The following is a 27,296-nucleotide window of genomic DNA, read 5'->3' on the forward strand; positions in this document are numbered from 1 at the left end:
CAATTTGGAAAGTTTAGGCAACAGTGGTCCACATAGTAACTGGAACACTTGGAGCAGTGACCCAGCAGATCAGCAGATTCCAGGAATGACATCTGAGATATCTGTGCAGAACCGCACAGTCTTGGGAAATGGAAAGATACTGTGCAAGACCTTCAGGCTCCCAGGCCTCTCGCAGAAACGAGGGAGTGATTCTCCTTGAGCTTTGGTGGAGGTTGGTGGATGAATTGAAACAGAATGCACTGATGCAGGGCAGAAGCAGCACTGATATATGTGACACACAGTTTAAGTTGCCTGCCGTGAAGTAGCTTGAAGCCCTTTGTTTCATTATCTGGTCGTAGTAATTGTTAGTACTTCCAAAGTTATGTGTGAAATTCTTTGAGTCTATTTTCTATCATCTATTTTTTAATGTTAAACATGTGTGAGAAGTAAGCATAAATTCTGTTTGCCAGTTGGTGATTTGAAGTTTCAGTGACTCCTGTAAGAGGCTTTCCAATTTGGTGTTTTCAGGTTCTAAACTGCAGAACCTGTATTTTTGAAAGATCAAGGTCAGTTTGATGAATGTCTAATTCACTTCAGATGCTGTTAAGCTCTAAGTTATATCTGAGCTGATACTTTTAACTTATTTCCAAGTGTCTGATGTAATCAATTGAAGGTCAAACCATAAATGTGGGTTCAGCCAGTACATCTGAACTGCTAACCTCGCACATGCGTGGATGCAGGCTTGAGAGTGTGAAGTTGTGTGTGTGTGTGAGTATTTTCTCTATTGCCAGCTTGTCACCTTTGGGGGGAACATAGCGGCTGAATTTCAGGAGTCGATGCTGCTGATGCAGCTGCTGGTTGAAATTCAATAGTGGTTGAGCTTTGCACCATGCGCTAGCCTCTCTGTGTGCCTGTGTGAGGGTAATCCCTCCTGGCCATTTGGATCCTAGAACGACTGTATGTCTATGGGGAAGCTGTCATATCTTATAGAGTCTGGAAAATGATGTCTCCATTTTCCTTTTCGCCTAGTTTTTCCTCGCTTACATTTTCTTCCACTCCCTCTAACAGCCAGCCACAGAAAAGCAGAAGCTGCAGTCTTCAGCTTATGCTTATTTCTATTGTATTCTATCCTATTTTTTCCCCATTCTTGAGCCTTTTCTCTTTTACTTTCTCTACTTAACATAGATTACACAGCTTTTATTATGTCAGCTAAAAGCTATAGTTGTATTTAGCTTCAATGTACAGTATAAGTGCCATTACTGTGAATGCTGTTTGAATAATCATAAATCTCTGTGAATATTCAACCTACTCAAGTTAAGTTACTTTATTTTTACAACACATTTAAACACATCAGATATTAAGTAGCTGAGACCTCATAATAAAAAAAAAATTTTTACACTATATTTCATTCAGTTTTATAATGTGTTTTCAAAATAGTCCAGTTGAGGGACTTTATGGGCCAACAAAAGTGAAAACCAACCATCTGGTAAGCAAGCCCTTGGTGACAGTGGGAAGGAAGAACTTTTAACAGGAAGAGACGTCAGGCAGAGCAAGGCACAGAGAGGATCCATGATCTGCCTGGACCTGTTCAAGGGTGTGGGGGCAGAAATTACAAAGATGCATTGCAATTATTAACAGGATATGAATGTTAATATGTTGTTAGTATGAATGTTTTGTTTAAAATTTCCAGCAGTAATTATCCCTTCCTGTTTCCTGACTGTGTCACTGTTTCCTGTCCTGTTGCTGTCCATGTCACTCCAGGCTACTTGTATGTCACCTGCCTCATTCAGAACTGCTCGGACAAAATGGTGACGGCACAGTTCCTTGGAAAAATTGATCACAACTCGCTGCTGGTGCAGGATGACTACGTATTTGTCAAGGTAAAAGAGGAATACATGTGCATGAATGTTTTTATTTTACACTTTGAAACACTGTGCTATATAAATGTCACTTATCTTCTCTCATATTCCAGACTACTGCCATTCTATTCAAACTAAATTTTAAATCCTATCACGTATCCACTCCATTTTGTCTGATGCATTTGTTAGATTCCACAGCACCTAATATTCTCAACATTACATCTGACTGCTGCATTAATGAGAAGACAGGAATTGCTCCTCTGATGGTTTCAAATTCTATTTTAATGTCTCGTGTTGCAGGTTATTGTTTTGTCTTTGTTCTATTTGAACTCGTTCAGCTTTTCACACAGTAGACAGCATTTTTGTACACATTTAATAAATACTATTTGTGTTGTGGGAGAGGAAATGTGTACACCTATGCATTTGCATGATCATATAGTCCATCTGTTCTCCTCTGCCTTTCCAATTCAGGAAGTCTGGACCCTATTCCAGCCCTGCAACCGCAAACAGGTTTCAGGGCTAACACAGAGAGACAGACAACCATGTTGATTCACATTCACACTTATGGGCAATTTAGAATCACTGAATAACCCTTTGGACTGTGGAAGGAAGCCAGAGTACCTGGAGAGAACCCACAAAGACATGGGAAGAACATGCAAACAGCAACCTGACCACTGAGCTATATGATATGGAAAACATGAGACAGGAAATGCAGGGGTGAGCTAGAAAACAGTAACTGAACTTCAAAAGGAGGATTATCCGTTGGTCAGTCAACCGTAGAGGCCATCATTTTATAGATGGATTAAAAAATGAACAATACATGTTTCTCAAGCTAGTATTTTTCTTATCACAGGGTGTTCAAGATGTGATACTGATAAATTGCATAGCTTAGCCAAGCTTAAACATTATTTTAAGCTAGAGTGTTATCAGAATTATAATCACATAGTCTACATTACAGTCAAATGGAGATTTCAGGTTATGCATAGGTCTCAGGAAAAAAATATGATTGATATTATGATCTTTTCCCGAGCTTAGTGAAATAGTGAAAACTTCTATTTTCTTCCTCTTTTCTTGCAAGAAACAAAACTTGTCTCCTGACTGATACATTCTTTGTACTGTACGTCTCTAAAGTGGACCCAAAATCTAGTCAGTCTCAAAGGGTCGAGGCAGAGGCACCTATACTGTGGCTTTTGTTGCATTTACTTTCCAGCACTCTGTAGATAGATACTTTAATGATCCCACGAGAGAAACTGTTGCATTAAATCAGCAGAATAAAAATACTACACTCTACAATAAAAAAGCAATAAACAACAAAGTTAAAGTCTTATACTATGAGATAGTTCTATATACATAATACTAGTAAGGAAAAACTGAGCAAGTTTTTTTTTTAAACCTGCATCTCCCCAGTTATTTCTCTTTCAGCATTTGTGTATATGTTGTATCTGTCAGTGTATCTATTCAGTTGCAGCTGTGTTTGCGCTTACAGCTGAATTTGCAGCTTTATGTCTGTTTTACTGATAAACTCTTGCTGCCCAGATAACATACAGTGCTGTCACTTGAAATGGAAAAAGAATTTCTATTCGTGATAGTGTGCGGAATTAATCTTGTCTATAATTGATTTGCCATGCAGTACAGTACTGCACACTCTGCAGTGGCCAATAGTTCAATTCTATTTTCATGGAGAATAGACATGAGCTGGTATGGTAGAGGACAATCTCCACAGTGGGACAAAGTTGCTCTCTCTGGGTGTTGTCCCCCTATGTGTAAAGTTATGTGTGCATAAGTGTTTGCATCTGTGAGAAGAATAAAAACTCATCAGGTCACTGTAGACTGGCCCATTATCCTTAAGGGATAATCCTCCTAATATTTCAAGCATTACATACAGCTATCAGGTTTGAAGACCAACACCTCGCTGTCAATGATAAATGGGAAAATCTTTACTAGCAGTTTTTACTTGTTTACCTATAATGAAACCCAACACCTGGCAGTTCTGTGAGTGATGTAGGTGTGCGAACATTTACTGCATGTGTCACTTTCCCTTTAAAGTAATTGTTGATACTTTCATCCCCAACTTTATAAGGTGAGGTCTGTTCCTTGATCATTAATATGAAAATTATCATAACCATTGATCAACAACTGATCAAAGGCCATAAGTACCATTAACAGAGAGAGTTGGGGAATGGCTGCAATCACAGCTTTGTAAGATGGCAAAAGATGGTTTCAGTTATTGTGCAAATGTAGTGTTTATACGGTTAGGGAAACCTGCAGTCAACTGAGACTGAAGAAGTCACTTGGATGAGTGATGAAACGTTTCTTCCACTGAAAACGCTACGTCCAGATGAACAGAATCAACCTTTTGTGATCGACTTACCTGGATGATTGAGCATGCATCAAGTACAATACAATACAATACAGTACAATACAAAGTGCTCTGACTGGTCACCTTTAATCTATGAGGTCCTAATTAGAATAATCTCAAACCTAACTGAATAACTATGTAGATTTGAAAGCGTCCAGAACAGCAAATAATTGATTACCTTTTGGAAAATTAGTTTTCAGAGCTCCACACTTTGAGAATTAATGTAAAAAGTGTGTTGTGGATTATGATACCTAAACACAAGTCTCTATATTGAGTACAGAAACTAAAACAAGGTACATATAGACAAAGAAAAAAACTGGAGGTGATGATAGACCAAATACATCTTGTCACTTGCATTGCCAGCTTTTCTTGTGATTTGTCAGTCTTTTGATTTTTTTCTTTTTTCTCCTTTCAGTGTGCTGTTATGTGGTGAACATTTCCCGTGAGGTTTTCAGTTTTTTAAAGCCCTTCATTGTTCACTAAGTTCACCTGTTTGTTATAACCCTTCCTTCAGTTGGTTGGTTGTTGTCTAGTAACTTCTTGTTCACATGTTCCTTACTGTGCTCGGTTCTTTTATTATGATTTTGGGTTTCATTTAGTTTGCTGGTTTCCTGTTTGTTATTTTAAGTGAAGGCGTTTTCAACAACTGGCAGCCTGCAGTCCTAATCCTTTCAGCTGCTGGGGGTTCACCCAAAACATTTCTTTCTGAAACTGACAAGTTTATTGATTTGCAATGAAGTACTGAACCTCTGACATTCAGCTATTCACACAAGTTTCACAAAAACAAGAAACTCTGGCTCTTTGTATAAATTTTGTCCAAAAAAAAAAATCTTAATGGTATAAACAGATCTTCAGGGTACTTTTCCAACATTAAGGCACTACATAAATATGCTGAGTCAGAGCTGAGAATGCAGCTCTCATCCCACTTTGGCAGCCATCCTTTAGAAAGTGATTCCTTTTGAAACCTCAGTCCATGACACTTTCTTCTGTAGCTCTCATTTATTAAAAATGGCTTTTTTTGTTTGATCCCTCTGCAATGCTTATCATTAAAGAAAAGTGGAACTCACCTGCTCCTTTCAATCACAAGCAATGGCAATAATCACAGCTCAGTCTGAACTCAGATGACAGAGACTGACATCTCCATGAAGAAGGGAAAAAAGGCAAAGTCAAAAATAGAAGCACTGAATGCAAAGTTATAAACCTTTCCTTTTTATTTTGACAAAAGAAAAAAAGTTTTTTTTTAACACAAACAAAAATAAGGAGTTTCAGTGCTGCTCACCTGGCAGGGAGTGTTTCAGAACATGGTTCACACTGGTTTCTGAGCCCGTCACTTGGGATATGACACATTCAGCTCTTGTTCCAATCCACTGTCAGTCACCAGTGCGGTCTCTTTTCTCCCAACTTCCTCTGCTAAACTGTAGAATCACCTGTTTGAGTATTCTAGTTCGTGCTATGTGAGCTTTCTCATCGTCTGAGCACTCAGCGGGAAGGCGGCATGATTCAGCCTTTTACCCATTTGTGAGTTGAATGCCAAGGTCTGTGCAATGCGCAGGAGTTTCTTTGCATTTACCTATCAGCACAGGGTGAGTCACCGGCAACAGATGGTGAACTGTGCACCTCCACCTAGTCAGCTGGACATTTGCAGATGTTGAACATTTGATTCTGTTTTTCTGCAGGACAATATTTAAATGACTGGATGAATTCAGCCTTAATATGTCTCTTGATGCTGTGTCACTCAAATTGTTTTCTGTTTCACTCTTGCCTCGTTTTTAATCTCAGTGCATTCAGCAGCTTTCCCTTTAAAGTAATATACTTCTGGGTCGTATGTCTATAAAAAATTTAAAACTGTTTGACTATATTATACCTGTAGAACTGTTAGACTGTGTTATTCATGCTGTTGCTGTTGTTTTTGCTTATTTCCCAGGTCACCACAGGCAATCGGACCAAGCACTATGTGTCCTACCGACGGAATGAATTTGTCCAGATGAGGTTTCCTAAGTATGCCTTACCAAAGGTAATGGACGAGACAATTGGTGCATCTTTTGCTAATATTGATTTAAGGTTGACACAGTTTGCTCCCTGAAAGACTTCTCAGTCTGAATTATGCACGCATCCCTCAGGGATCAGTGTTTTGAACACTTTCATTTATAGTTGTTTAGCTAAGAATAATTACAAGAATTCAATGGAATCAGATTTATTTTTACTTTTGACATTAAATGTGTAGGTTCTGTAAAGACATTACTGATGAAACCCACACCATTAAGTGAACTGCAGTTTGTATTCTGATATTTGCACACACTTATGCTCACATTCCATGTGTGACCAGGTTCACAACAGTATTTCATGATACACAGCTCCATCGCTAGAGCCCCGCACTATTGTTATTGTATCTTGTACAATATTTGAGGGACTAGCGTACACCATATATACCCGTGCATCAGCACACACGGTTACAACATTTACTTGGAAATGATGAATTTAAATAAGACCAGAGTACCAGAAAAGTTTGGGATACTCACCTATGTGAGTTCATTAAATTAGACCAGACTGGCCTACCACTCCTTGTACACACCACATTACTTATACATATTTGCTGTGTAATTACTTGATTTACTGGTGAAGTACTCTTGAAGTACCCTTTCACATTACACATACGTTACTATGTTTTATCCTATAACTGAGGATTTGAAAACAGCCATGTGACTAACTAGGTCAGTCTCATTGACCTCATCTACTGCTTGGTAATCCTTTCACTATCAAAGCACTATGTGTGTATTTTTATTTTTTTTATATCTTAATGTATAATTTATCTTCAAGTCTGTATCATGCTGCGCTGTACTAAATTTCTAAGCTAATAATATTCTCACTGATGCCAGGAGTAGACAAGCAAGGCATTTGAACCATCACATTCTTTGGATTTTTTGCTGAAATCCATTGTGTATCCTTGAAATAGAAAGTCCACAGACTGTTGCAGGTAACTGAGAATCATGGAAGGTCCATTATTTCAAAGTTCTGTTATTATCTGTTCAGACACAGGAAGGCATGGTAGAATGATATACTGTAAATGTGTCCCATTCCCCATACAAAGGGTTTAGTGTGAAATTTCATGTTCCTAACTCTGTGGATTCAAAACTTTTAAAATCAAACCCCTTGTACCAATATGTTCCACTTCTTTGTTGGTCTCAAGTGTTAGTACACTACCTGCACTCAAATTAATCCTGGAACTGCCCTGATACATGATAACCCCCATAAAATATTCACACCTCACTCACTCACATAGCCAGAGAGGATAAATGAGCTCCACTTCAATACAGGCCAGTATTGGAACCTTTGCTGTCAGCATCAGCTGCACAGGGGACCATTTTAGTGTGACACTTGCCAGAGTGCTATTGAACTCATCTGATTGCATGGTAAGCCTGAGGAAATCTTTCAAGATTTTTATATGTAAAATACATCCCCACATACTCTCAGATTTACTTTTACTAAGCCCACCACTTACAGAAATCTTATAACCTGAATTGTCTGGCTACTTCAGCACCAAGAGCTCCACAATTTCTGTGATCCTTAAGGTGAAAGGAATTGAATTACACAGACAAACACACACACACACATCCGGAGATCTGCTGTAATGGGAAGCCAGTGGATAAATTAGTTTGTGTATTAGTGTGTAAGTATCTGTTTAGATAAAATATGCCCTAGTTACTCTCATGCTCATCGCTCCCTCTGTCTCTCTACATGTGTCCTCTTACTTGGGTGAGCAGATAGGTCACGCTTTGCGAAGCTTTTAGGTTGAGCGACATGGGGTGGGGTGTCAGGGCAAAGAAACAGAGACAGGCGAGAGGGATGGTGAGAGAGAGACTGAAGGGGGAAGATGAGGAGAAAGTGTGTGTGTGAGTAAGGGGAAGTGTTTCCATGTTTTTCCACTGTGAATAATTGAAAGGTTGGCAGATAAAAAATGCAGAGGCCATCAGAGAAAGTAGTTTTACTCTGTCCTGTGAGACCTGACCCAAGTGATGGATTAACCACACACACACACACACACACACACACACACACACACACATACACACACACACACACACACACACACACTTTCTGGGGTGTGAAATCACAGGTAATAATTGTTCCTTTTTGCTCTGCTTCCATCTCCTCTGGCCACTCGGAATGTGATCATGTTTCTGGGTTTAACACTTTGTTTAACTATCAGTGTATCATTGACCAGACAGTGTCTTGTTGGTGCCTAGTAGGTCCTACGGAAGCAGTCTGCAGACTTGGGTGTGCATGGCTGCCAGTGGCACTGGGACACTAGTGTTTATTGATGATGTAACACAGGACAGAAGCAGCTGAGTGGATTCTGAGGTGAGACAAACTGTCTGCTCAAATCCAGCTAAGTGCAGTCAAATTGATTGGGCAGTGTTTTATAATACAGATGGACAATGACCTAAAATATACGGCCAAAGCATCCCAGGAGTTTATTAAAGCAAAGAAGTGGAAATGTCTTGATTGGCTAGGTCAGTCACCCCATCTCAACCCAACTGAGTATTTCACTTGTTGAAGACTAAACTTCTGACAGAAAGGCCAACAAACAAAGAGCAACTGAAAGTAGCTGCAGTAAAGGCCTGGCAGAACATAAAAAAGGAGGAAACCCAGTATCTGGTGATGTCCATGAGTTCAAGAGTTCACGCTGTTGTTGCCAGCATAGGGTTTTCTAGACAAATAAATAACTGTCAGAACCACCCATTCCAAACACAAGGTCAGCTGTGGGCTAAATGTCCTTGTGCTGCTGCTCCATTATTCCAGTTTTTCTTCTTATAAATTTCTCATTATATGATATATGAATAGTTTATTATGACTCTAATGTCTTTAGATATGAGAGGGTCCGAGACTTAAAGTCTGTTAAATGGGATGTATAATGTTATGTGCACATTGAGCATTTTAGCATCTCCTAGTGGTTAGCTTGGAGACTACGGTCAAGTGAATTTTTCTGTGGCTTGGCTTGTGCATAATTCTTTATCTTCATTGAGCATATTTCTTTTTTGTATTTTTGTAGTTTCACAAGTTCTGGGAAAGCACTGTAAGATGTACATTGGTGAAGACAAACAAGTAAACAGCCCTCAACTTTACTTCCACGTCTGACTCATCATTTAATGCTTTCAGTGCCTGCTGCATATGTTTAGCTATCTGTCACTTCGTGTAACAGAACCACGCACGCAGGGGACAGAATAGGATGTATAAGAATCCTATGTGCCTCTGTATTACCAGGTACAAGCTGAGTTGAATAAAATGAAAATCAAACAATCTCAGGAGCTGTCAATGGCATTGTGAAGCCAGAAGTCCAAAGAAACACTTGTGGCTGTCAATACCACATTTCAGGATTGCAAGGGTGTGTTCTGCTGCAGAGGCAGAATGCTGCAGTGAAGAAGCAGTACATAATAAATGTGAAATAAAAATAATATCTTAAAAAAATAATCTGACTTTTTCACATCAGGACAACAGTCAAAACTCTGTGACCCATGACAGCTAATTTTTCAGTATTTGGAAATAAAAGCTTGACCTGTAAGCATTTTGAGTGAGTGCTTATAATTACTAAGAGAATTGATTTTATCTTTAAGAGGTATGTGTAAGACAGCTGGATGAGATCTTAAAGCAGTTAAATCTTTTAGAAAGCTGAAATGTGTGGGCCGACTGTATCAAAGACCTCTTTACTGAATTCAGTAATGTCCACGGGGCATGATGGGTATTTTAATGTGATTAATGGGATCTGTTAGAGTGTGAAAGGAAATGAGCTCAAAGCTGCTGAGAGAGGGTGAGCCCACTGAAGAGGCTATTATGTCACAGCTGACTGCCGGGGGAAATCTGGCATCAGATGTTGTCCTTTTTTTTTCTCGTTAATTAAATGAGCAAGACGTTCCTCGCACCATTCTGACCAAGGCTCAGTGATGTTACTGTAGGAAATGGGACAGTGATGGAGTATAATCTGTCAGAAAGATGTCTGAAATAATTGTACATGAGCCACCGGCAGGAGTATTGAGAACTGGCATAAGTAATAGAAGTTTATAAATCTCCTTCACATGTCAACCAAGCATTTGCTTTTAGCATGTGGCCTGAAATTCAATTTAAGACACTCATGTTTTCAATTCAGTTTCCACCCTGATGGCCAACAGGGTGCCAGTGGAAACTGTGGTACTGTTGGTCAAAGAGAAAGGAGGAAGAAAGGGGGAAGATGTGTTAGGTGAGGTGAGAAGAGGGATTGTGTCTCAGCATCTGCTGACCTCACTCTGTGATTGTATGTGACCACTACGCTTCTGAGCGTATGCCTAGCTGCAGGGTGGCTGTAGCTCAGGAAGTACAGCAGGCCGTGCCAAGTATTCTTGTGCAAGATACTAACCCCAAGTTGCTCTCCGATCCATCCATTGGAGTATGAATGTTAGCTAGGAGGCACTAAAAGCTCAGAAGAAAGTGAATGTGGGACGTTGTATAGAGCGCTTTGATTACTCTGGGAGAATAGCAAAGCGCTATATAAGAATCAGTCCATAGCTGCTTGGTTTTATTCAACTGTGGCCATGGCAGTAATTGAAACACCTGAATTCAATTATTTGGATATTTGAGTGAATCCTTTTGGCACTATAGTGTACTTCATCACAATGGTAACCATTTAGAGCTCCTGTTGTATGTTTCTGAATGGCTGCCTGAAAAGGTAAGACTGGGGAAAAAAATCAAGGAATGAAGTATTTGGCAAGTGTAACATGACTAACATGGTTGTCCTGCCTTTGTAAGACTTCTCAGCTATTGTTCTCAGTGATCCATGTAGTCACTGTGGTCACAGGCTTGTACACCAATCCTGGCTACATGATTATAAGTGATTACTGTTAAACCTTTTTCTCTTTTTCTGTTACTATACTTTTACTATAGACTGTAAACATCAACGTATGGAAACAAAACTTTTAGGAGGCACGGCTGAAGCAAGGCAGTCAGAGCACACAATGTATAAGTCACTGTGAAAATCCAAAACAAAGGATTGTTAGGATATGCAAGGGTGAGATGATTGATGGTCAGTCTTGTACGTATGCCTTTAATAGTGAATGTTGTCTGATAACATTATTAAAACCTGCTGTCTCTTTCACCTAAATGTAAAACAAGATGTACGAAAACATCTTTCACTTTCACAATTTCCTCATTTTATTTTATGCATCCTTCTGCTAGTGTGTACAATTTAAAGTCAGGGGATCCTTATTTTCACTCATTCTTGTGGTTTGTTTTTGCTCCACACAAGGTTGGTAGATTTTTCAGGATGAACACCCAGACAGTTTCCTTTCATGTGTAAATGTAAATGTAAATTGAGCTTTACATTCTGCACCTTCTCATTATAGTGTTCTGCCGTTGCCTTTCTAGTGTTATTAGCACTGTGCTGAGTTTGGATCAAGTACACAGTGAAATACACTGCTGTGAAAGAATATTTTCCCTCTTCCTTCCTTTTTTTCCATATTTATTACTCTAAAATGTTCAGATCATCAAATGAACTTTAATATTATAGTGTATGGCAGATTTAATTTCATGAAAATCTTCAGGTATTTTACTAGCTTAGAGTAAAGAGGTTTTACTGTATATATTAAGCAGATAATGTTTTTTTTAATGGGGGGGCTGTGTTTTTTGTTTTGTTTTTTTACATGGGAGTCTATGAGTACAAGCCTCAAGTGGGAACCTGAGAAACTATCAGTTCTGTAATTGCTTCATTTTTCAGCTCTAGTGGTTGCCACTTCAAGAGTTTCACCCACCACAAGGGACCAGAATCTGCCAATTTCCAGAATTCTTGATCGTTGACTGGCAGATCAGCCTCACACAATCAGGCAGGCAAATCAAGCATGTGAGTGTGGAAAGGACACTCACAGCCACATGGTAACCCACTAAGGCTACGTCCACACTAGCCCGGATAGATTTGAAAACAGCGTTTTTGTCTGAAAACGCTACGCGTCCACACTAGTGTTTTCAGTCATTTTCACAGAGTTGTGTGTCCACATTGAAACGACCAAAAACGCTTACGTTCCAGTACTGCGCATACGTGAAACACAAGAAAATTCGACCTGCCTCATTTCTGTCTGCCCCTTATTTAGAGAATGTAAAATATTGCAGGTAATTGTAGATGTACACCAATACATTTTCAGTTTAGTATTTGCTCCTCTTTTCTGTTATTTGCAAAAAGATCCTATAAATTACTGTAGTTTGGGGAAAATCGCAAAGTTTAATTATGATGAAACTAAAAATTTACAGTGAAAAAATGTACATTTTTCTTCTACATACTTAGAAACAAAAAACTAATTTCCTATCAGCAGATCTCACATTTAAAAAACAAAAAAACAACAAAAAAGAGGCTTTTGGGCTTTTTTTTTGTTCACCAATTCTGCTTTTTGTTTTTGTGTTAAAAATTTAAAAGACAATTAAGATTGCATGTATCCTTGTTACAATAAGGATTTATTGATGAAAAAAATGTGGGACATAGTATCTCAGGCCATTAAATATGCTCATGTGTTTCCCTTTTTAATAACCACATTGAGACAACAGTGCTTTTTTCCATCTTTATCACATCCGATTCCTGAGTTGAGTCACAGGATATTCTTTTCCTTCCTACTCTGTTTGGCCACTAAATTGAGGTCTTCCACCCAAGCATTTCCATGAATACTGTCTGCATATATTTACATTGTCACCCCAACAGTCCTTTGTGTTGGTGTATGATTGTTTTTTTTCTTCTTTTTGTGTTGTTTTTTAGTCCCTCTGGTAGGTGGAGGACTATCTCTGAATGTTAAAAAGGCATCTGAAGCTAAAGTTTAGATATTTTTCAGTTCCAACTCCTCCCAAGCTCCATACTGCTGCCTCGGATGAACTGTCAGCCAAAAACAGGCTGCAGCGCAGGGCTTTAATGGAGGACTGGAATAGAAGAAGAAAGAGAGAAAAGGTATATGGAGTTGAAGATGCAAGGAGAAGTAAATGAGGTGGAATATTTTTGTTTGAACTGAAACATGATGGTGTCATTATGAAGACTGCTCATTTATTTTTTCATTTAGAGGCAGTGTTGCATGGTAATGTGTTATACAGGAATGACAATCTGCCTGGAACGTGCAGCATAACAAACGATGTTCTACTTTCATCATATAATAGTTATATTCTTTGATGGTTTTTGGTTGAGTGTTGGCAACTTGATTTGCTGATTAGGCATTTTGACATTGTTTTATGGTTAAATGTTTAACTTACTGATTGCCATTGCCACAGTCTTGTGTAATTTGAGCAGCAGTCTTGCATGTTAATGCATGAGCAGTGCCAGAAGTCTGTAGATGTTAATAAAGACTAATTTGTTTTGAGTTAACAGACACTGGCAGGAATAAGAATGACCACAAAAACAAACGTAACTGAGCTGAAAAAGCATATAAGACAGTCCAGAAGAACTCAAAGTCCAATAGACAAATGAAACAGAAATCCAGACGAGGACTGTGAGGCAAAGCTAGGACTAAAAAGGACACGGGGAAGTAACTGGGGACAGGTGGAACCAGCAGAGATGGGCTGTATACAGAAAAAGTGAAGTTACAGTTGAATATTTAGGTATTGTGCCGTTTGATGTTGCACTTCGTAGATAGTCTCTGTCCAACTAACACAGCCAATTTCACACAGACACCAATCTTATGTGTCTCAATAAAAAAGAGCTTGTACTTTGCTGTATGCCTCATTAATTTAGAGTTGGAATGAGTTGCCTGTTTAATAAGGGAAGTTAGACCAGATTAATCTGTCTCGTGCTGCCTGTTTGATATTCTTTAATAAATGCTGATAGACTCTTTCTGGACATCTTCACCTCTTTGCACTCCTTCCCGGCTGAAGAATTGTAAAATATTACTTCTGTATTTGTCACCCAAATATTTTCCATTTGCTGACAATGAAAATTGCTGGAGGAATTTCTTTCAGAGCCATTTATCAAGCAAAAGTAGGAAAACATTATGACAACACCTCAAGACACAAAAGTTTGTGTTGTCAGGTTCAAAAAGTAAAAGTACTCCTGCAGAAAAATATTCCCCATTAGTCACATTAGTCTATTTGCAGAAGTTTGAAACTGAGCCCATTTTAAATACTTTATATTCTCTTTAAGCTTCAGTAGGGTATCACTATTTAGCTCAGAAAAAGATCTAAATCTTAATTTTGAAAACCATAAATGTATTTATAACATTTTTAAAATGACATCTGAATTAATAGTTTTAAGCATTGTGTGACATTGATAAGTGTGAATATGGAATTATAAACAAATACAAGATGTTGTATTTGGAAACCACCTTAACCACCCTTAATTGACTGTTTTATAAAGAAGGATTTAGCAGGAGCTGATGGTTTCCCTGCACCATCAAGGCTTTTCTTGCTGATGTGCTTTTCACACTACTCCCAACTCATCTGCATCACACATGTTGACCAAGATGGTTAGTACAAAGAAAGCTGAGGTATCGTTGTGTGCTTGTTTAATTACTAGTCCTAGTTCTGTTCTGGTAACTGATCTCAGAACAGTGAAAGCAGAGGCATCATCTCTGTTTCCCATTAATTCCTCATCAAAGAGGGGAACTAATCAGAGATTTGTCCACCATGCACAAACAGCCACAAAACGCTGCTTGCATTTGAACTTGAAAAGTTAAAGCCATTCTTAACGGGATATGGACACGCACCTGAATCTGGCCAAACACAGATTCCGATGCCCCCTTAGTAAAGCAGAGTCGAGACTGCTTGCACTGTCAATAGTCAACTGCAGCCACAAGTTGGCAGTGATTTGAAAGATAGATGCAAAAAGGTGAGGGGCTGTGGGACAGAATGCTGTTTGAGATGAAAGGAGAGAGACTATGTTCACTGTGCTACTGTTACGCCCCGTCCCCTTTAGCCCGGGGTAGCCACTGGCCAGAGGTGCAACCTTATCTCGGAATAAGGGAAGAACACGGGAAAAGAGTGTAACCGCACATAAACCAGTCGCTGGAAGGCTCACGGGGTTTATTTCACCAAGCCAAGCAAAATACTTGCAGCACACAGCTGAGCCGGGAAGCTAAAAGCTTCGGAGTCTCCGAGGCCAAAATAACAAACAAAAACCCTCCCCCTTTCTAGTAACAAAACACGGGGTATTACTTCCCTGATCAAGAAAAAGAAAATACAACACCTGACTGTAATGTTTGAACTTTTATTTTGAAATCACCGGATGTAGATAGGTACGCCGGCTGTGTGTTCATGTGCTAGCTTAGCAGTTTACAGTTGTGTGGATGCGTTGTTCCATATTTACGGAATAAAAGAATCTATATGACGACTCCGAGGCGATTTTGTCACGGTTCTGGGTCATGTTGACCCAGCTTTCTGTTTTTCATGCTTTGGTGTTTTTCTAGATTATGATTTGATTTATCAGTGATACTGTTTTGATTATGATTATTATTTAGTAGGCTTGGTCAGTATCAAGTCTGTCTCTCTCTGTCTAGTCCGTGTCTTAGTAAAGTGTTTTGTTTCCTGTTTTACTTTGAAGGTTCTTGTTCCTGTCTGATGTCAGTGTTCCGGCTTTGCTCTCCCTGTCTCGTTAGGTCTTATTCCTCCCAGCTGTGTCCCCCTTCTGTCTCTAATTCCTTGATGACTCCCTCAGTGTATTTAAGCCCAGTGTGTCTTTGTGTCAGTGTCGCGTCGTTCACGTCTGTTCACCCTCACTTGCTGTGTTCATGATTTCCAGTCCTCCTGCATCTCAGTTTAGAGTTTTGTTTGCTTTTGTGAGTTTTATTTTATGTTGAAGTTTTGTTCCAGCAATAAAGCTGCATTTTCAGTTGAAACCTCGTTTCCTATGAGTCCTGCATTTTGGGTCCACCACTCCTGCCTGCCTGCCACACAGCCGACCATGACAGATTTCTTCATAAGCAGTGAAGACACAACATGGTGTCAGAGTGAGTAACTCCTCAGCGGACCCACTCGAAAAAAATAAATAAAAAAAAAAGGAAGAAAATGGAAGTCTACTGTGTACCAGCCCCGAGAATGGACTGGGACTCGTCCAACCTACCCGACGCCTGGCGCCGCTTCAAACAGCATGTGGAGCTAATGTTTTCTGGACCACTCAAAGACAAGTCAGAGGAACAAAAGTGCAGCTTCCTACTTTTGTGGATCGGAGACAAAGGACAAGATAAGTAATACGTGGAACCTAACAGAAGACGAAGCTAAGATGCTACAAACGTATTACAACGGCTTCACAACGTACCTCACGCCAAAAGCTAACCCTATATTCGCCAGATACAAATTCCACGAAAAAACACAAGACAGCGGTGAGTCCTTTGAGCACTTCGTCACAGAGCTAAAACTCCTTGTTAAAGACTGTGATTATGAAAAAAGTGAAGAAATGGTCAGAGACAGAATAGTTTTTGGAACCAACTCTCCTCACGTCAGAGAGAAGCTACTCAGCCAAGGACGGACTCTTACGCTAGAGAAAGCTATAGACATAGCCCGTTCCTATGAGCTAGCACAGTCACAGCTAAAAGCTATGACTAACGACAACCATGAAGTGCATGCCATACGTCGCAAAGGCACAAAACCACAAAACTTACCGCGAACCAGCAAAGCAAGTGAAAGTTTCAGACACCAAAACAAAGCCTGCATGGCATGTGGGAGGAATCACGACAAACGAACTGATTGCCCAGCCAAAGGAAAGCAGTGTCTGAAATGCAATAAATTCAACCACTTTGCAAAAGTATGCAGATCTAAGAGCAACGTGGAAAGAAAAAAAGGACACAGAGAGGTGCACACTGTACTAGAGGCTAACGATTCAGAGCCAGAGCTGTTCATAGACACCATAGCTGCAGAGGATAATGGAGACAGTCCGTTTGCAGACATACTACTGGGACCAAATAAGATAAAACTCACCTTCAAGTTGGACACTGGAGCACAAGCGAACATCATACCAGCCAACACTTTCCAAATGCTACACACTCAGGGAGGACAAGGACAAACTGTTTGGCTATGGGGGCCACCCACTCAAAGTCAACGGACACTGTGAGTTGATTAGCAGATACAAAGACCGAAAATCAGAACAGACGTTTCATGTTGTTGACTGCACCAGCCCACCAATATTAGGCTTCAGAGCATGCAAAGCCCTCGGACTCATTAAGGTTGTGTACGCAGTAACGGAGAGCATGGAAGCAGGGCAGCCCACCAAAGCACCAGATATCATGAGCGAATATTCTGATGTTTTCAAAGGCATTGGGGAATTCCAAGGTGAGTGCAGTTTCACCGTGGACCCGACTGTCGCACCAGTCGTATGCCCACCAAGAAGAGTGCCTTTTGCCCTCAGAGATCGGGTCAAATCAGAGCTGGACAATATGGAAATATCCAAAAAGTCACAGAGCCCACCAAATGGGTCAATGCTCTGGTAATCTGTGAGAACCCGAAAAGACCCAAACTCCGGCTGTGCCTGGACCCAAGACCTCTAAATAAAGCCATAATGAGACCACACTATCCACTCCCCACTCTTGAGGATGTGACACACAAGCTTACAGGTGCAAACTTTTTCAGCATCCTCGACGCACGTTCCGGCTATTGGGCCATCAAGCTAAGTGAAGAGTCATCCTTTTTGACTACTTTCAACACAATCTTCGGCAGATACCGTTTCCTCAGACTCCCCTTTGGCATTGTGTCTGCTCAAGATGAGTTACAGAGGAGGATTGACGAGACATATGAAGGCCTGGAAGGAGTGGCAGGCATCGTTGACGACATCATTGTGTTCGGAAAAACAAAAGAGGAACACGACAAGAACCTCAAAGCCATGCTCAACCGCACAAGAGAGAGAGGTTTAAAACTCAATCCAGAAAAGTGCCGCATCTGTGTTACAGACTTGAGTTTTTTCGGACATAAGCTCACAACCAACGGGCTGAAACCAGACCCACTCAAGGTAAAAGCTATCAAAAAGATGAAACCTCCAGAAAACGCTGCAGAGCTGGAAACAATCCTTGGAATGGTGAATTGTCTCGCCAGATTCGCCCCAAACCTGGCAGAAATGAGCGTACCACTCAGACTGCTGCTGCACCAAGACATACCGTTCAAATGGGAAGAAGAACACGCGCGTGCTTTCCAGCAAATCAAAGACACCCTTACTGCCGAACCAGGGCCAGTGCTTGCATATTTCAACCCTCAAAAGGAAGTAACTCTACAAGTAGACGCATATAAAAATGGACTAGGTGCAACAGTGATGCAAGAAGGAAGGCCGGTCACATACGCTTCAAAACTGCTTAACAAAACAGAGCAAAACTACACCCAAATAGAGAAAGAACTCTACGCTGTCCTCTATGGCTGTAAAAGATTTCATGACTACATCTACGGACATCATATTACAGTTGAGTCGGATCACAAGCGACTGGAAAGTATACTACGCAAACCGCTAGCCTTGGCACCACCTCGACTACAACGTATGCTGCTTGCTCTTCAGAAGTACAGCATAACACTTGTCCACAGGCCTGGAAAAGAGCTCCCAGTAGCAGACACGCTATCAAGAAAGTCAATAGACGATAGTGACAGCTCACTAAGTGAGGAAATGGAAACACAAGTGCACACAATCATCCGGACAGCACCAGTGAGCACAGAGAAACTGGAATGCATCAAAACTGCCACGGCCCAAGATGAACAACTCTCTACCGTCAAACGCATCATCCGGTCAGGCTGGCCAGAGACACGCAATAAGTGCCCAGAACTTGTCAGTGAGTACTGGAACCATCGTGCCATCTGCCTCAGTGATTTCATCACGATGAAATCACTGAGGCAGATGGACTTCTCCTGAAAGGTGAAAGAATAATAATTCCGCACTCACTGAGAAAAGACATGCTGTAACGAATACACACTGGACATTTTGGAGTCGAAAAGAGCAAACACAGGGCACGAGACATAATGTTCTGGCCAGGCATGAGCAAACAGATTGAACAGACAGTTATGAAATGTGACATCTGCCAAACGCATCGCAGCTCGAATCAAAAAGAGCCCATGCTGTCTCAAGAAATCCCAGAGAACCCATGGCAAACTGTGGGGATCGATTTGTTCTCATGGAACTCTGAAAACTACATTGTCATTTGTGACTACTTAAGCAGATACTTTGAACTCGAGCGCCTGCCAAACATCACCACAGCAGCTGTGATTCACAAGATGAAAGCCACATTCTCCAGACATGGCATTCCGAAGAAAGTCATAAGCGACAACGGACCATCTTACAGCTCACAAGAGTTCAGACGTTTTGCGGAGTACTGGGGATTCCAGCATATTACATCAAGCCCACGTTACCCCAGAGCAACGGCTTAGCTGAAAAGACTGTCCAAACTGCAAAACGTATTCTGACAAAAGCAAAACAGGACAAGATGGATCCCTACTTGAGCTTGCTGGAGTACAGGAACACACCTGTTGATGGCCTTAAATCCCCAGCCCAAATCCTCATGAGCCGTAGATTGCGCTCCATTTTGCCCTCAACAACTACACAGCTCCGCCCTCAGGTCACCCCACAAAGCCTTGTGCAAGAAAGACGGGAGGAATGTCAACCCCGTCAGAAAAGACATTATGACACATCCGCCCGACCCCTGCCGACACCGCGGGCTGGCGCACTAATACGCTACCAACAAGAAGATGGGACATGGCAGCCAGCCACTACTGTCAAACCAGCAGAGACCCCACGCAGCTATCACATCAAAACAGGTGATGGTCAACTCCTGAGACGCAATCGCCGACACCTCGTCAGCGCCCAGGAAAACCTCGCCACGCACTCCCACACAAACTGGCGTTTGTGATGACATGCAAACCACTCAAGACATTGTTCCAGAGACCAGGTCTCCCCACCACACTCCAACTACAATGACTGAACCCTGCCCTCGCACCAGATTCGGCCGTGCCATCAAGCCAAGGCAGGTCCTTGATTTGTAACCCCCCCCCCAAAAAAAAAAAAGGGAAATGAAAAAGAGACACTTATGCAGCAGAAACTAAAAAGAGTGTTGAAATGTTTGAAAAATAAATAAAAAAATGTTTAGAATACACATACAGCAGCATAGCATATTGAAACTTAGAAGTATATTGTTTACATCTTATTATAGTCTCACTACCACAGAAGCGTTTTTGTTTGTTAAAGGGAGATGTAATGTTTGAACTTTTATTTTGAAATCACCGGATGTAGATAGGTATGCCGGCTGTGTGTTCATGTGCTAGCTTAGCAGTTTACAGTTGTGTGGATGCGTTGTTCCATATTTACGGAATAAAAGAATCTATATGACGACTAGTGATGCGCGAATCATGAACGAATCGTTCAATACTCGAGAATCACTTTACTGACTCATGAATCATGATTCACAAGCCCAACTGACTCACTGACTCATCCCTGTTGCTGTTAGCAGCAATGTATCTAGCTTATAATTAAAATTGTGGAGAAAAACGCAACATCCAGTATCGTAACAAAAAAAATTTCTGCTCTGAACTGGAAGAAAAAACCCTGAGTAGAAGCTCACATCAAGAAAATAGCTCCTCGGTTCACAGTAGCATCGCTCTGCTAACATGCTAACAGCACATTTGAGCTACTCACCCCCTCCCTTCCGAGGGGAGGGGGTGAGTAGGGTGCTTGCCTTGTTTGCCATTGTTCTGTCTACATTATTGTTTGAACTTTGTTTGAACGGATTCAGTGTTCAGTATGTTGCTCAAGGATACAAATGCAATACAATTACATTTTCCACACTTGGCCAGGCAGGCTTGGCTAACCTTTGTCCCTTAATAAATAAAAGAAGAATAATTCTTTATATACAAACATTGTCTCTTCCCATTCCCAGAGTAACAAATACGGCTGTAGTTAATAAGCTGCTTAACACTTTTTACACCAATCTCACACTGTGGTACAATAGGTGTGCTGACATTGCCCTAAATGGCAAAAGACTCAAGAGTCTCTTATAAGACCATACTATGTGTCCTGTTTAAAAGTTTTGTGTTTACAAGTGTTTAAGTTGTTAAGTCTTTTATTGCTCACAGTTCTGTTGAATTCAAAAATCGAACTTTTTTTTACTTTCAGGGAAGCATTAGTGGTTTTCAGGTCACAATGTTAATTCTGCACAGTAAAAAAAATTAAGCTAAAAGGTACCCAGTCCTTTCAAATGTGTCACCATGGGTCCTGAGACAGCATCCATCCATAATCAGCACGGTGGCAATTTGCAGAAAGCTGCTGAGTGACTCAGAAAGAGTACCTTTATGAATATGAAGATCAGCATATGGCTTTCAATATTGCTATTACTTGGAACCACCACCATAAATCTAAGGGTAATTGAGCTTGAGTGTTTTTCATAAACAAGATGGAAGAGTGTCAGTGATTATAGACACACCTTCTTGGCTTCGTCTCCAAATGTTATGTTAATGTAACCACTAATAGAGAGAAAGTGCTGAATTGCTCTTTGATCCTTCATTACAGTCTTTCATGAGTGATGAAACCATTTTCATCAGAGTTTCAAGAGCTTTGTCAGATACACCTAACGGTATTCTACACTCCAGGAAACAGTGTTCAGTGGGTAGAACCCTTATTCGTCATCTCCCCCGTTTTCTGTTGAGTTTTTTCCTCACTCTCTACATTTGTATTTATCCGATTATGTTCCCTGGCTTGCTGCAAATCACTGTCAAAGTTCTATGAATTACACTTGCTTCTGTTACTGATTTATCTATTCTCACTCTCCTTTCTTTTCTTTATTCAGTTTTGTTTTTCTGTCTTCTCTCCATCTGTCATTACTTGCTTTCATTTTCTTTGTCAGTCATTTCTCTTGTATTCATTATCTGTCATTATTACCTTATTTTCTCTTTTCTTTCTCTGAGCTTACTTTGTTATTCCATCCCCTTTATTCTCTTTATTCAGTTTCCTTCTTTTACGCTTCTTTTCTCTTGTTTCACTCCCAAGAGCACTAATTTTTCTGTTTCATTCTCTAGGATGTTCAGATAGTGAGCACAGATGAGAACCAGGTCTTCCTCGCCCTCCAGGAGTGGTACCAGTCAGACACATACAACCTGTACCAGTCAGATCCCGAAGGCGTCTACTACTCCATCGTCCTGGAAAATGTTCGCAGCACCAAGCAGCCAGAGGAGAATGTTCTCATTGACATTCTGGAGGTAAGATGGGGTTGTAATTTTAAGGCACAAAGACTCAAAACAGTTTAAAAGTGATTTGTCACTTTACTTGTCAAATTGCTATTATTTCTCTAATGAAATAACATCCAAAGCCTGGGCAACTGTATTATAATACACAATCAGTACAAGAAAAACAGAGAATATTGTTAACCATATCCTTGCGCATGTTCATTGACCTGAACATGCGCAAAGTTTAAAGTAGAAAAGAGTAATGTGAATGTTAGGAAGCACTTTAACTTTTTGTTGTGAGAAACGAGTGTTCAAATTAGTTTCTTACTTCAAAAGTCTCTCTGTTGTTTCCTTTCTAAACTAAACACCAGTTTCTTGACTCTGAATCTTAGTACATGTTTTAAAGTCTTCTGTTTTTATATGTGTCCCTTATAAGGAAGTCAGGCTAAAAAGTTGTTATAGTTCCACAAAACAGTATTAAAATAAAGAGTTTTGTAAGCAGACCTGTGGGTTTAAGAGGGAAATAGGGAGAAAAAAGGAAAAAATGTAAAAACTATTTTTATGACAGAAAATTCCTGTTGATTGCAGAAGGGGTACACTGTGTCCTTATAACCCACCCATTAATGCACCCTGTTTGGATCTTTTAATCAAACTGTTTTCCAGCCCAGGTCATGGTGGTGGCAGGCAAAGCCATGTTAAACGTTAATTCCTTACTCTTCTCCACATTAAGCATGCCAGGAAAACTTTCACATTACAAGGCAGCTATGCTATGCAGTTGTTCATTTGTGTATGTCCTGAGTCTTTTGCCAATTTCTCCAGATAAATGGGCACTGAAGAAAGGGTGGAGGAAGAAAGAGACCGGGAGCGTTAGAGGGGAAAGAATAGGCAGTGGATCATCTCCTCCTTCCCATGTGTCATCCCTTGCTCTGGGCTGTACTTTCGTCACAGGCTGTAGATATAGATAGAGAGGTGAACAATATATGTGGGATGAATAAAGACAGATTGAAACAGAAGGACTATAAAATACAGACAGGAAGAGGTTTGAAGCCAGAAGTACAAAGAGAATACAGGCAGGCTTATGTACTTTGATTTAAACGATTTGTTTCTCTTGTGTGGACATCAGTGCCACTGAGAGCTGAGGAAGGCTATAGAAGCAGACATATCTGACATGCTGCCTGGCTTGGTCTAAATGTTTTTGTTCATTATTGTTTCAGTCTTTTATATTTTATCTTCAGAACCTTAAGCTAACAATATCACAGCCACAAAAATTATGCAGTAGATATTGATTTCTGTGAATTAAACTTTGACAGTCCAGTGGTTTAAACCCTAATGGTGGTTAAACGGCATATTTTATTTGATATTATGACTCAGACTCTGGAATTCAAAGTTACGTTAAATTTCAGTTTTAGATTCCTTTATCTAGATTACAACATAAAACCAGTACCGGTAATATTAAAAACTGAACTAGCACACATAAAAAAGCAATAAATCAAAGTGTTAATGTCTATAGCTTCTGTTCCTTGTAGGACATCAATGAGGTAAAACACATACTGTATATTGTGGGTTATCACACCCCTGCATGCCCTGGCCAAAGACACCTGTATTCACACCTTTAAGGCAGATGATGTGATGACATATGCACAGCTCTTCCCACACTTACACAACCCTGTCATCGCAGTCATCCCTCAGTTTTGTAGCTGCCCTTCACTGAGCTATGCTACACAGAGGAGTATCCTGAAAGTGTACCTCATTCTGCTCCTTGAGGGAACAGAAGTTACAGACATCACACTTTGTTCCTTTTCAGTCATTTTACTTGGTACAACACATATAGTGTGGGAAATATATACAGGCCCCGGAAAGCAGCTACCAGACCTAAGTGGGACCACCAACACCCTAGTGCATTGTAGACTAAGCAGAAAGGACAAAATAAGGTAATGAAGGAGTGATCACTTCTAAGTGATAGAATTGAACATGTTTGCAGTGATGACCAACTAGCTGCAGCATAAATATCATCCACAATGACCCCTTTAAAAAGAGCCCCTGAATTTCCCAATTCTCATTCATTACCTCATATTCAATTCAGCATTGTTTATTTAGCCCCAAATCATCAGTCGCCTCGAGGTGTATTCTATTATAAGACCGGGCAACATAACAGAATAAATACCTAAAATAATACAATAATAATAAATAAAATGTGCTCTCACACCCAGAGGCAAAGAGAGACTCTTGGAGCGTTATGCCAGTAAGCCTTCATAATCCACTGGGAGAGCTTCTGTTTAGACAGAGCTCTACTACTGGCTGGATTAGCAAAGCAGGCAATCAACTGGTCAGATAAACACACATTCTGAGTGCAGTCAATGTATATATTCAGTACTCACACCAGACACAGAAAAAGCAGCCTCCTCTGCTCCTCAGAAGCCAAAGGAAGGAGGCAAAAACTCAGAAGCTCAAATTTCAGAGAGCTACAAGCCACAGGAATAACCTTAGGTAAATGTTACATTCATATATAGTATAACTCTGAGGCCAACAGAAAGCTGTGTGCATGAAGGCAAAGCATGAATGTCACCCACTGGCTTTGTAGAACCCAAAGCAAGAAGCAACGCAGTCTTATATGAAAGGAACTTCATATATACAGACTTAAAGATTCAGTTGGTGCGCTGTATACCTGCCGTGACCCCCATTAAAGCAATTATGATTAGCACATGTAGATGTCAAAAACATTTAATGATAGAAAAGGTAAGACCTTTATCCAGCAGTCCCTGCAGGAATTTTAAAACATCCACAATAGAGCACTGGAATGGGAGAATGCGTCGGTTCTGGCTCCATTGCTCAAAGTTCTGTTGTTTGTATGCATACAAGCCTCTAGTATATGAAGCTCCAGCACTCTAAATTTTTGCCGCCACATTTGGGTGAAGACCTGGTTACCAAGTTTGACCTCTCAACAGGCAAGTATGCAGCTGCCATAGTTCTGAGCATGGATGAATCACCTCCCCTCCCACCTGAGAGAGGAGGTCCTGCAGAGAGGACGGCCTCACTGCCAACACACTGATTATCTCTGCATACCACAGCTTTGCTGGTCACCAAGGGGCCACTAGAATCTGAGAGAGGCACTGCTGAGACACTCTTTCTTGAATTACTGGTATCATTTCCTTTGGGGGAAAGGCATACAGGAACATGTCAAGGAACATGCGCTATCGCATTCATCCCCAGAGGTGCAATAATAGTTGGTTATGGAGAAGTAGGGGCAGTGAGCAAAGCAAAAAGATCTACTTCCACTTCACCAAAAAGATCCTGCGAGATATCCCATACTACATGTGTTCTACTGAGTGACTCAGCTGGAAGAGAACATTCCCTTTGCTTGTTGAACTACATACAAGGGTTTGGCTAATACAGCCTAATTTGTTTTACATGACCTCTAGCTTAGTATTAGCCAATGTTAAGCTGCTGTCAGTCAGCTGATTGAATTTACAACTTTGTCTTTATTTTAGCATCTGTGTCACATTTTGTTTTAGTAGTTAACATAAATTCTTGTTCTGTGACAGGTAGCAAGAATGAAAGGAAAGCCCATAAAGTTGATTCTGTTCATCTGGACGTAACTTTTTCAGTGGGAAAAATGTTTCCTCGCACATCCAAGTGATTCTTGCTTCCCTGGCTGCTGTATTCGTGGGGATTGTGTTCACTCTGTGTTGTATAGCCCTGATGACACCCAGTTTGTGCTCCAGTGGATGATAATGATCAAATCTTACATACTGATATGTATGTGTTGGTTTACAGTAAACATGATCATCCAGAATCAGTTTTGGGGGATTTCCTTACCTGGATGATTGAGCATGCATCAACACAATGAAAGGAAAGATTTGTAAGAGGGTACTGAGACCTAGTATGATGTATGTTTTGGAGATGGTGACATTAATAAAAAGACAGGAGGCAGAGATAGAGATGGTAGAATATATTAAGATTGTCATTCGGGGTGACCTTCTAGGTATAGGATGAGATGATCTGCTGCGGTAACCCCTATAGCAGGTGTAGGGGAACTCCAGGCCTCGACGGCCGGTGTCCTGCAGGTTTTAGATGTGTCCTTGACCCAACACAGCTAATTTAAATGGTTAAATTACCTCCTCAACATGTCTTGAAGTTCTCCAGAGGCCAAATAATGAACCGGCCCTTGAGGCCTGGAGTTCCCCCACCCCTGCCCTAGAGGGAGCAGCTGACAGAAGATTAAGCAGTAGTTACATATATACCACTTTTTTTTTTTTTCAAAATGACTTGCATCATGTTCAAAGATTTCTTTAAAAGGGCAACAGAAATAACTTTTTGCAAAATTAACCCAAGCTATGAAAAATCTATCTCATTCTGTCAGGTACGTGGAATCAAAGGAGTCTTCTTGGCAAACCAGAAAATTGATGGAAGAGTGGCAACTGTAATAACTTACAACGAAGGACGTGACTGGGAACCCTTGGCCCCACCTACCACTGACATGAATGGCAAACCTGTCAGTTGCAAAGCGGTAAGCACCCTTCTAACCAAACTAGTCTGTACTCAATACAGATTTTTACAGAGTACGTTAGTACTGCACATAGTCATGCATATTGTACATAGTAGTAGACACTTGGCTTAGACTTTGTATCTATAAACTGAAGTGCAGATGCAATCTTGCACAAGCAGCAATCAATCAGACTGTTCAGACCTGTTGACTAGGTTGTTCAGAGTGTAAGCATAAAGTAAGCGAAGGAAGGATGAGTGTTGTACATTGAAGGATGTGTTTGAGATGCCCTCCTAGCTTTGCCATCCATCTTGTCAAAGTTGCTGCTGCAGGGGTAGGCTAGTCAGCAAAGAGCAATGAGTCACCCGCAGTCTGATATCCATACATCATACCTCGCAGGGAGATAGAGGGGGTGTGAGTCTGTTCTTTTATTTAAACCATCGCTTCAGTCAGCTGACACATCTGGAGGTAGGACACAGATATCAGTTTGAGACTCATTTACCATCTCTGAGCCATG

The 27,296-nt window shown here is 40.6% G+C and overlaps 1 protein-coding gene across 4 annotated transcripts in view; it reads left to right on the forward strand.

Annotated features, from left to right (window-relative positions):
• sorcs2 (sortilin-related VPS10 domain containing receptor 2) overlaps nt 1–27,296 on the forward strand; it is a 355,461-nt gene that overhangs the window by 295,509 nt on the left and 32,656 nt on the right. For all 4 annotated transcript variants that reach the window (XM_084924623.1, XM_084924624.1, XM_084924625.1 and 1 more), the window contains 4 exons: nt 1,741–1,859; nt 6,122–6,211; nt 22,150–22,329; nt 26,657–26,803. In XM_084924623.1, the coding sequence (XP_084780749.1) occupies nt 1,741–1,859; nt 6,122–6,211; nt 22,150–22,329; nt 26,657–26,803 (536 nt within the window). The remainder of the gene's footprint in view (nt 1–1,740; nt 1,860–6,121; nt 6,212–22,149; nt 22,330–26,656; nt 26,804–27,296) is intronic.

The sequence above is a fragment of the Perissodus microlepis genome, chromosome 3, assembly GCF_051167445.1.
Source record: "Perissodus microlepis isolate ML-2025 ecotype Zambia chromosome 3, ASM5116744v1, whole genome shotgun sequence".
NCBI lineage: Eukaryota > Metazoa > Chordata > Actinopteri > Cichliformes > Cichlidae > Perissodus > Perissodus microlepis.